We start from the raw sequence: 13,872 nt of genomic DNA, 5'->3' as shown, positions 1-13,872 counted from the left end.
CTGGGAACCGGTGGTATGGGTAATGTAGTCATAAGATCGTGTTTGTTAATTTGCTCAATTACTGTGTATTATCATCCTCCTATGGTACGATAGTTCATATTGACGATGGTTCCAGCAATATCAATATCTCACCCGAATGCAACAGAAGTCGCCAGTCTTTCTTCACGTGCGCAACTATGCTTCTCACCCTTTTTAGAACCCTAGCAGTTCGTTTAGCTTATCAAGAGCAGTAGGCTTGAGATCGTCCTCCTCCTCGACTATTTCAACCCATTTCTCGCTTACAACTTCGTTGAATGTGCTATTGGACACGTCCGCACTTTGAACAACACACCCACCGCCAGTGCTGCCACCGCTGGGACTGCCGCTGCGCTGTATGGTGTCAACAGCCATGGCAGGAGTGGTAGTATCCATACTCTGTATGACGCACCCACCACCAGTACTACAGTTGCAACTCGGAGACTGACTGTACTTGGGGATATCACTGAAGTCCAGCAAGCTTAAATCTGCTTCGATAGGAACGTCTGACAGCGCCGCATCAGTGGACGAAGCCAGCTCATGTGGCCCAGAGGTTGAGAGCCCAAAATCAAGAAGTTGCTCCAAAGACTCGACATTATCACTGAAGCTCAGAGGCATAGAGGCAGCTGGGACTATACTACAACGACAGGGGAGGGGAGAGGTAGGGTCCAGGTCATCAGTGAACAGACCAAAGGGGTCGTTATCGACAACAGGGATGCCTCCCGGGACTTCAAAATGCCCCAGCGCAATCTTTCCTAGGATATGTGGGAAAATCCATGGGAAGCTGATCAGAGGCAACTGATCTATTTTGGGCGTTGGTTTATGGAAGAATTTATTGCCTGTCGTCGAGTTTTCAGCACGGTACTTATTAAGCGCATCGGACATCTCCTCGTTGGTGACGCGGTACATAGCGAGGGCTAGAGGGGCAAGCTGGTCAAAATTGCGGCCTCCGACCTTCTCGTAGCATTGTTTTTTGAATGTATCGCGGAGTGTAGCGGAGATTGCACCTATCTCTTCATGAAATTTATAATCCTTGCTTGTGTTGGCGTGGCCGAGGACAAATGTAGACCAGATTTCGAATTCCGTTTTGATCTCGTGCTGTGCCATAATTCGGCGCATTGCGTCATCATATTGTCCTTTGAGGTTCTTCGCGAATGTGAGTAGGTCATCCGGGACCTCAATCTCACAGTTAAGGAGCCGCTTGTCAAAGGGCATTTCGAGGCTGGGGACGAAGTCAATTCGCTCAACAGCGTCATACAGCTGGCCCAGGATTTTGTTTGAGTGGTAGATCCTGTCTTTGGGCTTGTTGAATTTCTCCATGAAGTGTGGCCACTTACGAGGCTCAAGGTTGCGTGTCAATATGGCCGGGATGCCTGTCTTGTTGTAATCGACTGCGTCGGAATGTAGCTGGGCTAGCCGGATGCACTTCTCTTCGTTGACACCATCTTCGAGGAAGTCAGCCAAGGCAAGATGGGCATGGGCAATCCTAGGAAGAAAATCATTCTTCATGTATGTGACAAAGAAGGAGGTTATGTCGTTGACTGTCACATCCCTATCAAGGTCCTGAGCTTTGTTGCTAGTATACTTCATAGGCTCACGAAACCAGTCCTTGGGCAATAGGTCCTGATCCCAGATGACGATGTAATCATCGCCATCCAAATCTCCGCCTGAGCACATGCTTGCTATATCTCGATCGCCCGTCTGCGGCAAGACAACCACGTCTTGAAGATGGCGCAACTGGGGAACATTGACTGCTCTCACGACACGGATGTCACCCGGGTGGAGGGAAGGGTTACGGGCAAGGATACAGACCCCTTCAATTACCTCAGACTTTTTGTCGGCTTCCGGGCGAGATACCTGGACAAAGATTTCAGGCAGGGCAGCAGTCTTTTCTTCGACTGAAGCGTCATTGCCCGGAACCTTATCGTGAAAGTACCCCTGGAGAAGCCCTGTTTCATCCATGCAACCCAAAAGACATGCCCCTTGGTCGACAGCAATCCTGGCCTTCTCTTTCAAATATTTAAGATGCCATGCCCTCCACAGTGTTAGAACAGAGGTCAAGAAAGGCTCTTTCGATCTCCTGAAACCATCGAGGACCATTTGACTGATTGTGAGGGTCATCTGATTTGGATCTACATATTTCTTGAGCCAGTAGATAGCCTGTGGATCGCTCTCCAATGCTTGATCGAGTCCCTGTAGCATGGTGTGGAGTTTTGCATGGAATACTTGGTCCGGAATACCTAGCGTTGACAACACGATGATGAGCTGTCGATTCAGCGTGGCCATAGAGAATTGAGACCAGCGAACGATTTCCAACCCGTTGTGGATAGCTGCAAATTTGAACTGGCTCTTTCGAATGTGTACTTCTTGGCGCTGGGCCTCGGAGGAGACAGCGAGCATTCCCTTACAGCCGCCCAAACGGAACTGAAATGCAGAGGGAGGCTCTCCGGTTGGTGTTTTAATCTTGAGTTCCGACATAGACATTTGAGCAAGAAACCGCGAGATCCTCCCGACACCATCGGAGAAGTTATACCCGTTACGTTCGACGTCCTCGATCTTAACTACGTCTACTGGACAACCAGCAATGGCCCGGGTCGTCGAGAAGCATTGCCCCAACCTTGCAGCATGCTTAGCAACATTACGTATGCTGTTGAAGTGTCCCATCCAGGCACGGATATTGGCAGCTGTAAGATTTGGTAAAGGAGCGAAGAAGTAGGCACCATGCTCACGGAATTGGGAATTACCAAACGCGAGGAATTCGTAGCGCCTATCGCCAATCACAATACCGTTGGTCAATGCTCTCTTAATGCGAGTAAATATTTCGTCCATTGTACTGTCAGTCGTGGAATTGATTCGACCTAGCAGCTTCTCGTCCGTAAATCGTACTCGAAGGAAGCGATCTGCATGCTCGATAAAGCGTCTGATGACGCGGTTGGAGATGTCCACTGTTGGCGTGTTGTAATAGATGGTGCTTGGTGTGATTCTGGCTGAATGCATATAACAGCAGTAAGGGGGGATCTTCGCTTGAGTCACCCCTTTGATGAACTTCAGGTCGAAGATCTTCATCGGGTCATAATACACCTGCTTCTTCGCGGACACATGCTCCAAGAGCTTCACCGCTTGCGTCTCTCCGAGTTCAGACAGTTTGACAGCAAATTCGCGGGTCATCGTGAACTCGGAAAGATACCCGTTCGAGATACACACCTCAAGTTGGTAGCGGACCTGAAAGGGCAAATGAACAAAGTTATGGTCGAAGAGATCTTCCAACGAACATGCCTTCCTTGGTGGTTGGGAGTCAGACAAATCAATCCACTTCCAAATGGGCGGATTCATCTCCACGTTCGTGTCCCACTGGGTAAACCGATCTGTGTCTTGAAACGTGACGTTGTAGTCTTTGAGAATATCGCACAAAAGCGTCAGCTTCCCTTTGAAATCAGCATCTCTAGGATACGTTATCTTGAAGGTGTTCCAACGACCTACAAAATTAATCAACACTAGTCCTGTGTAACAGTCGTAAGGGTAGACACTCACCTATGTCTATCACAGCCTTTGCCTTTTTCAGACCGATAGGAAGGTAAGGTAACTCTAACGCATTGCGGACTATATATGTCTGCCGGTACCAGGTCTCCGACTCTCTCCATGTATTGTTTTCCTCTGAATGAGTTACATCAATATTGTTGATGCGACGATGATAAAGTGGAGGCGAGTCTAGCACTATGAAATGCGATATATCTCCTGTTACGGTATCTCGCACCTGGAAGATCCGACTTAGTTGGACGAAGGGGATCTTCAGGCGATATTCCTGAAGCATACCGCTGGCTGGAGTGGGTTTATAGCCCGGGGTGAAGATGGGAAGCTGGAAGTACACGAACAGAGCTTTTTGCTTCAGATTAAGCACTAGTCGGGAGCTCTCATTCTCGCCAGAGCCGACAGAACGCATTGGAAGCATCGTTGTCTCACTGAGCAGTACACCTATATCCATAGACAGGATTGGCAATTTCTACATAGAAAGTCAGAGCCCCGAAAAGTCGATCCATGAAGCATTACACTTACGACTTCAACTGGGTATGAGACGCCAGAACGGACCGGACTAGCGATCTGAGGTTCTTCACGATTCAAGTCAAGTCCAATGTTGATGACTGACGTTCGACCGTTGGGAAGCTTGATGGTGTATAATCCCTTCCTCCAAAAATCTGTTTTAGGAGGTGGTCTGTCGAGATGTGAGAACAATTAGTAGTTGTATAGTGAGAGTTCAGTGAGTCTTACTTGAAGCGGATTTTCCCTCTAGAGTCTCTGTTGCCATGAGAGTCCTCGAATAGATCAATAGAAGAGACATAGCCCTCGCTCGAGAATGTTTGCCAAAGGATACGTGTGTTAATTTCCCTCGGAAGGTTGAATAGGTTCACAGCTACAGTATCCCAGAATGTCCATGGAGCCAGCAATAACTGGGCCGGCTGTTGTTGCAGCCGAGATGAATTCTGAGGCTGACGTGAGGTACCTTGACCGGGGCGGCCAAAGTCTCTCGAGCGGTTACCACGACGATTATGTGACATGGTGGTCAATGATCGCGATGATCGACGGTTGAAAGCGGAAGATGAGGTGGAAGAGGATGAAAGAGAGGGAGAATGTGAACGTGAATGAAGGAAAGGGTCAGTTGTGTTGTGAAGGCAGCTCTCACTAGTGGTAAGGGCACGATGGGGACTGACACCAGTCTGGTATGTTGCAGTGGAAGAGCTTCTGTCCTCACTGCCCTTGTTAGTACTGGAGGAAGTCTGAGAGGAAGGCCCCAGCGTTGAAGACCGCTTGTGGTGCTTCTTTCCCTTTCTAGATCTTTGCTTCCTAGATCCTCTCCCATGTTCACGTTCACTCAACTGAGGTTTTTCAGTTGCTCTTTGCATTTCTGCAATTTTTTGTTGTTGCCCGTGATCAGTATTTCCCTAGCAGTCCCTTCCCAAATCTACTTCACTTGTGTGGAAGGAAAGAGTAGATTATATGAGGTAAAGAAACACACTACTAAGATCAATGAAATCCAAAGAAAACAGGGACAAAAGAAAATGCATCCCATCCACGCAGTGAACAAAGAACCCCCTACATCTTTAAATAACTCTACTTATTGTTGTACCATGATAATGCAGCCATTCTAATAGGGAGTTGACATGGCCCAAAGACCTTGATAACCCAGGAGGTTCGAACTTTTGACCTGTCGACTTTACAAGTTACTCGTGGAGGTCTGTACGTTTGCAAGTTGAATTACAGCCTGAAGTGAATTAATTTTACACCATAAGTGGGATATCAAAAGACTAGAACCTTTTCAAGCTGCTACTTCACATAATGGATGTTGTTGTAGATGTGATCTTTGTAGAAAGCAGCAACCTGTGATCACTGTCTTAATTTATTATGGACGAGAAAGTATTCTAAAAAATAACCTAAACAAAGCATGCCGATTTTAGTGTATCATTATTCATCAAAATTTCATCAGAAAGATAGACCCATCAGCATCAGATCTCGGGCTGAGGGTTGTGCTCATCAGTTGCCTGGGAAAGAGAAGTGCTGGTGAAAAGAAAATCCTTCGAAAATTCCAGATCCATATCCAGGTTTACATCCTGGAGGTGGTTCTCATTAGCACCACCGTAAGATTGGACGTCTTTGAACGATCCCCGTCGGTTAGAAATTGACTTGTTGTTTTCTTGTGAACTGGGCTGGCTATTCTGATCTGTGTCTCCTAGCACCGTTCGGTCACGCGACTGCCTAGTACCACCTCTACGGTAAACTGGATGTCTCGCCTTGTTTTCGGTGCTCTCGTGGGACTCTGCTGGTAACTCGGCCACAGGGAAAGCGGTGATCCTAGATCTCTTCGGACTACGCCCGCCAAACTGGGACGTATCTGTCTCAAAAGACTGAGCAAGAATAATATCGGCTTGCGGCTGCGAACATTCATCCTCGGGATGCGTTTGTTGTTGTGTCACTGCCGCTTGCGACGGTCCCAGCGAAGATCTTGACCGCGATTGTCTGCCTGAGGTTGTCGTATTTGTAGTGTCGGGTTTCCAACCCATCACAGTCATTAGTCGGGTGATATGTTGCTGGGCCTCGGAAAATTCACGTGCTTTAGCTGCTCGCTCATCTCGTAGATGTTGCACCTATATCATAACCAGAGTTAACCGAAGGAGTAAAAACAATAGGAAGATAAAGAAACAAATAATCTAATAAAGCTCAAGAGGCATTCTTCTCCGTACCTTCTTTTCCAGGTACTGTATCCTCTTCTCTTTTGTCTGCAGCTCCCTACAGGCAGTAGAGGCAGCAGCCTGCATAGTAGCCTGTAACGTTGCGATCTCCTCCTTTTGCTTTGTGCCCTACATGTCAAGTTAGAACAGTGCTCGAAATAAAACTATAATTCGAACGCCTTACCTCTGCAGCACTTGCAGACAATTGTACCTCGAATTGCTCCGTAAGAGTAGCTAACTCTCTTTTGAAATTCAGTTCAGCTTCACGGAGGGCGGATCTGATATTATCGGATTCCGAAACCTCTTCGTTTAACTGTAGGCCAGGTTCAGCAGCTTGTCAATAGATCCAGATAGTCTCGATGTATCCTACCTTGCTTTGTAAGGTTTCCATCAAGGTCTCTATATCTTCCTTGGCAGCCTGCAGTCGAGCGACCTCCTCATCCTTTCCCGTTAGCAGTAACCGATATTCCTCTATGCATTCACGAAGCTTTGCCATGTCTTGCTCAAACATTGCATTTTGTTCAATAGCGGCGTCTCTCTCTTTCGACCTAGCGTCAAGCATCTGCTGTAGCCGGCCACTCTCTTCCCTTTGTCGATGGGCATCTTCCTGTAACTGTTCTAGCTGCTCCTCTTTTTCTGCTACCGAGGCAATCAAATCCAGCTCTCTGGTTCTTGCGTTTTCTCGGTCCCGGTTGGCGGCCTCTTGGGAGTCGCGCCGTTGATCCTCTAGCTCTCCTCGTGCCGCATCAAGGCTTACTGTTAACTCCTCAATACGAGCAGATGCAGCTTCGGCATGAACTTCGAGACGAGACATGTTTTGTTGAAGCTCATCAATTGTTCTGGATGCTTGCTGCAACTGTAATCTCAGCTCGTCATTGTGTTTTTTCGCTTCCTGTGCTTCGAGCGATATCTTGCGTCGCTCTTCTTCGACGGCCCTTAAGGGAGCCTCAATACTGCCACAACGGCGTTCCAGATCATGGCATATTTCCTCAACTTTTTGCATCATGCTATCATGTGATGTGCGTGCGCTTAACATAAGGGTCTCTGATAATCCAGCTCTCCAGTCATTCCTTGAGTTAGGACGTTCATCATGGATCGTCAGAAATGGGACTGTTCCCCTAAGTTTGAGAGGCTTAATTTCGGAGTATGAACAGGTATTGTGGCATATCAGATTCCTGGCTTTGAACATAAACGCCCGAAAAGAATCGATGTGGGTCAAGTGGGAAGCGCCTTGATCTAGACTTGGTGAAAGCGAAGCCTGAAAATATAATGAGAATAGGTCGTAGAGCAATTCATTCTCTGACTCTGAAACGAATGTGTAGCATATAGTGGAGTTCTGGCATGATGGTAAGTAAGGCCGTCTTGGAAAGCTTTCGATTAGCTCATCGATGGATCCCTTAAGCCGGGTTAAAGTAGCCTCTGCTGCAGTAGTGCCAAAACCCTGTGAGACCACATTCTGTAACCCGATCACAAGTGATTGTGCCACGCGGATAGTATCCACATTAGCAGCATCTGCGGAGTGCCTGGTGCTTAATGTGGCAATCACATAATCCATGATCCTACACATCGCAGTCTGCCCCGGACAAAGCTTAAAGCACTTAGTATTGTTTTCTATAGGCGCATTGTTTTGACTTACCACATTCGCCTCTGCCAACCGTGAAATATATTCCTGAGGCAGTGCTGCTAGTATGCGTGTGCTGTTCTCTGACAAGAGCCAGTGCAAAGCAACTTCAGGTAATCCAGACGGCAAGGTGGCCGTTGGGAGGAGATAAACCAAGAACGTTATACCCTACAAGGATTGTTAATTGTGGGCGGTCCTCGATAATTTCTTGTTGTGTCTCGAATCATACCAGCATCTGCACTTCAGGATCGATATTATCCCTCGTGACTTTCTCGCAAAGCTTCGCAATCTTGGACGAGTTGCTCTGTATCCAAGACTCTCGCTGACTTCCCTCCACGGTCGCGCATATCTCAATTCCTAGTTTGATACTTTCCGCGGCCTGATCGGTCATCAGACTTTGGCAGCTCGTTGAGCAAGCAAGTATTACCCGCAGAACAACGAGATCTAACGTTTTCAGGCCGCGCTTTGCACCAAAGAAATGCCTAATGTTCTGTAACCAGCCAGGGACTTGCTGTGCGCTCTCATCGCCTCTAGGTACTCTCTGAGAAGATGCGATACGAGCAAAGGTAGCGAGGCAGAGGAGGTTGCCCATATGATCGTCCAGATTGCGTAGCGTTTTAGTGAGCTCTATTTGGAGGCTAGACATGATCTCCGGTGGGATGCCGTGGAGAACTCTCGGTGAGGACTGCAAGCCGGTCATGATCTTGTAAATGGGAAGGATCTTTTCCGCGCAGGGATTGTCCTCTGTTGTGCTGATTAGTTGCTTGAGGAAGGGCGCAAGCCGCGCGGGTGGGATAAAACCAGCCCGGAGAGGAGACGATAAGATTGCGGTGCAAACGGGTATATACTACACCAGTCAGCTTATTGAAAGTGAAATGCGCAAAGGTCCCATCTGATTGATTGGTTATCAATTCATGAGATTCAAAGGGTGACTGACCTCGGTACCATCATCTTCCATAGCCTTCTGGAGGAACTGGTCCAGGATACATGGATAACGCTCCAGTAAGCTGTCGCGAAAAGCAGATAGTGATGCTACGAGGTGTTAGCATGCTTCTGGTAAGTAAAACACATATGAACCTCTTACTGAATATGCTAATCAAATGCAAAGCGAAGCTGGAGCGAGACAGGCCGTCTACCAAAGCATCAACCAGAGCCCCTACCTGGCACGGCTTATGGGAAGCCCAGGAGCGGAGTGACACATTAGGTGTATGTTGAACCAAGTCATAGAGGTCCTGGAATGACTATCAGCTAATGTGACTAGGATTTACAAGTATAGAGCATGAGGTCCGGCGTACCTGGAGGGAGGGTGCATATGGCGCTGTGATGAGGCGCTCCACCTCGCGCCCAACGAGGTCAGCACTGTCTTGCATTGTTTAAACTATTTTCCCATGGGGTAGCCGTCAGTGGGTATCTTAGTCTATTCTGGTCAACTAGGAGGTCGTTTGTCTGATTCCGGAACACTCCGCCCAGCATGTTAAGTGGAGAGAGGGAAAATGAGGAGTGTGTACGGCCGCCGTTGCCCCGCCAACTATCTAGTCCGATATATTACTACTTGTACTGTCCATCAGGCGGATAGGTTATGGGCACAGTACGTACAAAGTAAAGGAAATAATTTTCTCATCCATGTTTTTCTTATTTTTTTGTTTTTTTAAAGGTTTGAGGGTCAAATCATTCGAGGGCTAATAAAATCAACCGTTCTAAGAAATTGTACTTTTGGTATTTACTTGTGGAGCCATAGGCCAGTAATTTGTATAGAATATGAATGCTTATATAACCATGATTGCTCATTGTCCGTAATTCTCAAAGTACCACCAAATTGATGACCTTAATAATTAAATGATATATTTCAAGTAACTTCATGTACCTACATGTGGATCACTCTGTACTCCGTCCCTGCCAAGCATTTGAGTGTGGGATGAATTCCGCAGTATCGGACTTGAGTCCGAGTTTCAGGAACATGATGATAACCGAGTTAGCAATGGGTCTTTACAGGCCTCAATTTAAATGACAAGTTTTTTTGCTTACTACCCCAACTCGGCCGATATCCGATGCTACTCCTCATTATTAGTGTCGATGGCGTATGAGCTTACCGCATGAAGAGCGGGCAGTCAGGTGCGGCGTATAAAGCTGTCGCAGTCCCCGAGACATAGCAAGAGAAATTAATTCTGAAAATTGGGTTCCCTCCAGCTCTTTGATATCCCATATCTGCGGTTGCTATTTAAATTTACTACAATTCTGAGGCATGCGAGCACTTTCCCGCCTGCCACGGGGTTTCCCCGCAAATCCCCGCGTATTCCATCGCCGACCCACACTCCCACGGCCGGAAGTCTGTCAACGCTCGAGGATCGCGCGGTTGAATAGCTCGAGTTCGAGCGGCAATGATCGTGAAAAACGCGGCGATGCTGGGATATCCGAGCCCTCTACTGGCTCATCAAATTCTTGGACTGCGAGTCGGACGCTTCTTGTCTCTGCCCTGGCTGCCGGACTCAGTTACGCCTACGCAATCTCAAGCAATAAGTCCCAACCGGAGAGTCTGAAGCAACCTCAATATGGGTCTACACAGGATCTTAAGAAGGTGGGTACATTCATAGAGTTACTCTTCAATGTGTATGTTACCGTGTATAAAAAGATACCATTAGCTGATGCTTCCTGTACCACTAGGCCATTGCCGAATTACGAGCCAAATTGGGCGATGAAGCTATTAGCACAGATGAGGATGACCTTCAGGTACATGGATTCTCAGAGTGGTCTAGTGTCAATGCGGACCGGTTCCCTGTTGCTATCGCGTATCCAAAGAGCACGGAGGACGTCGCGGAGATTGCCAAAATTTGCCACAAATACAAAATGCCAATGATTCCTTATTCGGGAGGTTCCAGTCTTGAGGCCAATTTCGCTGCTGTCCATGGCGGCCTAACAATTGATTTTGTCTCAATGAACAAGATATTGGAGCTTCATGAAGACGATATGGATGTGGTCGTTCAACCATCCATCCAGTGGATGGATTTGAACGAGAAAATCAAGGACTCTGGCCTTTTCTTTCCTGTTGATCCCGGCCCTTCAGCGATGATCGGCGGAATGATTGGAACCAATTGCAGTGGCACCAATGCAGTGAGGTATGGCACAATGAAAGATTGGGTCATCAATCTTACAGTAGTTTTGGCAGATGGGCGCATTGTCAAGACGCGCAGACGTCCGCGCAAGACTTCTGCTGGCTACAACTTGACAGGCATGTTTGTGGGGTCTGAGGGAACGCTTGGTATAGTCACTGAGGCGACTCTCAAACTGACACCGATTCCAGAGGAAACACGTGTCGGTGTCGTCACATTTCCTACTATGCGCGACGCTGCATCTACTGCCATGCTGCTGATACGGAAAGGGATCCCAGTACAGTGCATGGAAATTTTGGACGATGTTCAAATGGACGTTATCAACCGTGCTGGCGGTACGGGGCGAAGTTGGAAAACGCTACCATCGTTGTTTTTCAAGTTCTCGGGCACAAGCGCTGGCGTTCTCGACAGTGTTACCTTAACCAGAGACCTGGCGAAAAAGAACCATGCCGAATCCTTTGAATTCGCCCGAGATGAGCGAGAGGCGCTCGATTTATGGTCAGCGCGAAAACAGTCGTTGTGGAGCATGCTAGCGTTAAAAAAGGAAGGCTCACAAGTATGGTCTACTGATGTGTCTGTGCCGATTTCGAGACTCCCTGATATTATTGGTATGCCCCTGGGTAAAGAAGGCTTTCTTATCATATGCTAACGACAGCAGAAATCACGAAGAAAGAATTGGACGATCTTGGGATCTTCGCAAGTGTTCTTGGCCATATCGGGGACGGGAATTTCCACACGTGTATTCTCTACAATCGCAAGGATCAAGAGGAGACAGAACGCGTGGAAAAGTTCGTCTATGACATGGTTGATCGTGCTCTTGAGATGGAGGGTTCTTGCACTGTAACGTATCCCCTGCCTGATTCACGACGGGTATGTACGACTGACCTCAAAGTAGGGTGAACACGGTGTTGGGCTGGGCAAGAAGAAATCCCTTCAGAAGGAGCTCGGCCCAGAGACCATTGATGTTATGCGCAGCTTCAAAAAAGCTCTTGACCCGCATTGGCTCTTGAACCCTGGTAAGATTTTTGATTTTAAGGATGAATCATGATTTGTGAGGGCAACATGTGCAAAATTTCCACATAATTTTCATTGAGATAGAATACTCGACGGGCGAAAATATGTACATAGGTAGACTGTTGAGTGCTACTACTAGTTAGTAGTATAGAAAGAAAGAAACAAATTCCTACTTGATTGGGTGGGATTAAATAGACCATCTGTCCAATGGCAATGAAGAGAAAAATCGATCTACGGCCAGGGCGGGGGCTGACTCATCTCGTGGCAAGTGACTAATTCCGGAGCGATATCGCAGTCATACCACAAGTATCCTTCTTTAAGCCCCTCTTTCATAGTTAAGCCGGTGAGTAAGTCATTTCCAAGGGGCATCGATGGTTGTTACTCCAATCAATTAGCACCATTGATGATCTCTACATTAGTCTCTTGAATTTCTCGGCTTATCCAGTGGCGTTAGGTCGGCACTTTCACTCATCTGTTTTCGATCAAGATGGCATCATCTCCTAAGAAGAAGTGCGGTACGAGGAATTAGCTCATGTTTTGTTATGGAATACCATGTTGATGATAAATAGGTGTCCTCGGTGCCACAGGCTCTGTGGGCCAGAGGTTTATCCTTTTGCTCGCCGATCACCCTTTTCTAGAGCTTCATGCCGTCGGTGCATCGGAGCGCTCAGCCGGAAAGGCCTACAAGGACGCCGTAAGATGGAAGCAGACTACGGCTATGTCTGAGAAGCTCAGCAACCTTGTTCTCCGGGATTGCAAAGCCTCTCAATTCACCGACTGTGATCTTGTGTTCTCCGGTCTGAACAGCGATATCGCGGGCGAAGTTGGTATGTGGGTTGCCCTCCCTTGGAAGGGTTATTGCTAACAAACCTCTTTCCAGAAATGGAGTTCATCAAGGCCGAAATCCCTGTATTTTCGAACGCAAAGAACTACCGCAAGCATCCCTTGGTTCCCCTCGTTGTGCCAACAGTCAACCCTCATCACTTTGATTTGATCCCTCACCAAAGGAAAGAATTCGGCTTGAAGAAGGGGTTCCTTGTGTGCAACTCCAACTGCGCAGTCATTGGTATCGTCATCCCCTTCGCAGCTCTCCAGGCCAAGTTTGGCCCTGTTGAAGAGGTCGAAGTCTTTACCGAGCAGGCCTTGTCGGGTGCTGGCTACCCCGGTGTACCCAGCATGGACATCCTGGATAACGTCATCCCTTTCATTAGCGGTGAAGAAGATAAGCTCGAGAATGAGGCCCAGAAGATCTTGGGTTCTGTGAATGCAGATGCTACCGCCTTCGAGGAGCAGGCTGGTCTTCGAGTTGGAGCCACTTGCACTCGGGTTCACGTTAGCGACGGTCATATGGCATTTGTTTCGCTGAGATTTAAGAACCGCCCAGCACCGAGCGCCGAACAGGTCGTGCAGGCACTGAGAGAGTACCAGTCCGAAGCGCAGAAGTTGGGGGCTCCTTCTGCTCCTAAGGAGGCGATTAGGGTATTCGATGAGGCGGACAGGCCGCAACCAAGACTCGACAGAGATATCTGCGGCGGATACACTGTTAGCGTGGGCCGGGTGCGTGAAGGCGCCCAGGGAGGCTACTTTGACCTCCGCTTTGCTGCTCTTTCACACAACACGGTCATTGGAGCCGCTGGATCCTCGATCATCAATGCTGAGATTGCAGTTCTGAAGGGATACATCTAAAACTGAAAAAGAAAAAGGCAAGCTTATATTAGAGTACATAGGTAATTAGAAGGCGTTGGATACCACTCTACTAAAGAAGGCGGTAGTCTATAGTCCGCAGTAGATGATGATGCATGGGATCAATACAGTCGTGCTAAGTTACCCCTGTTCTAGCATTATGTAATCAGTGACGGGGTCGAGTGGAGCTGGAGCGAAGGGAGCGGGCCTA

At 47.9% G+C, this 13,872-nt stretch overlaps 4 protein-coding genes across 4 annotated transcripts; 2 read left to right on the top strand and 2 right to left on the bottom strand.

Annotated features, from left to right (window-relative positions):
• Positions 1-50: 50 nt before the first annotated feature.
• On the bottom strand, positions 51-4,913 carry F9C07_2261486 (RNA dependent RNA polymerase-domain-containing protein; the record flags this gene model as incomplete). Its single annotated transcript, XM_041293678.2, has 5 exons — positions 51-3,491; positions 3,547-4,015; positions 4,069-4,225; positions 4,282-4,513; positions 4,694-4,913. 5 exons carry the CDS (start codon positions 4,911-4,913, stop codon positions 193-195), a joined length of 4,377 nt encoding a protein of 1,458 aa, XP_041148840.2. The 3' UTR covers positions 51-192.
• A 266-nt stretch (positions 4,914-5,179) lies between these two features.
• F9C07_2286550 (uncharacterized protein) lies at positions 5,180-9,394 on the bottom strand. The gene is made up of 9 exons (XM_041293679.2): positions 9,153-9,394; positions 8,942-9,089; positions 8,795-8,889; positions 8,087-8,704; positions 7,873-8,025; positions 6,607-7,824; positions 6,421-6,549; positions 6,249-6,365; positions 5,180-6,152 (listed from the first exon to the last, which is right to left on the bottom strand). The coding sequence occupies exons 1-9, from the start codon at positions 9,225-9,227 to the stop codon at positions 5,514-5,516; spliced, it is 3,192 nt and encodes a 1,063-aa protein (XP_041148841.1). The 5' UTR covers positions 9,228-9,394; the 3' UTR covers positions 5,180-5,513.
• Positions 9,395-9,723: 329 nt separating this feature from the next.
• F9C07_2286548 (proteins the FAD binding domain-containing protein) lies at positions 9,724-12,291 on the top strand. Its single transcript, XM_041293689.2, has 4 exons — positions 9,724-10,432; positions 10,519-11,572; positions 11,623-11,804; positions 11,860-12,291. Exons 1-4 carry the CDS (start codon positions 10,100-10,102, stop codon positions 12,010-12,012), a joined length of 1,722 nt encoding a protein of 573 aa, XP_041148842.1. The 5' UTR covers positions 9,724-10,099; the 3' UTR covers positions 12,013-12,291.
• On the top strand, positions 12,292-13,832 carry F9C07_2286547 (aspartate-semialdehyde dehydrogenase). Its single transcript, XM_041293690.2, has 3 exons — positions 12,292-12,493; positions 12,548-12,805; positions 12,859-13,832. The coding sequence occupies exons 1-3, from the start codon at positions 12,466-12,468 to the stop codon at positions 13,662-13,664; spliced, it is 1,092 nt and encodes a 363-aa protein (XP_041148843.1). The 5' UTR covers positions 12,292-12,465; the 3' UTR covers positions 13,665-13,832.
• Positions 13,833-13,872: the final 40 nt, after the last annotated feature.

The sequence above is a fragment of the Aspergillus flavus genome, chromosome 6 (assembly GCF_009017415.1).
Source record: "Aspergillus flavus chromosome 6, complete sequence".
Taxonomy (NCBI): Eukaryota; Fungi; Ascomycota; class Eurotiomycetes; order Eurotiales; family Aspergillaceae; genus Aspergillus; species Aspergillus flavus.
The sequence above is the reverse complement of the archived record's forward strand: the minus strand, read 5'-3'. Positions and strand labels throughout refer to the sequence as shown.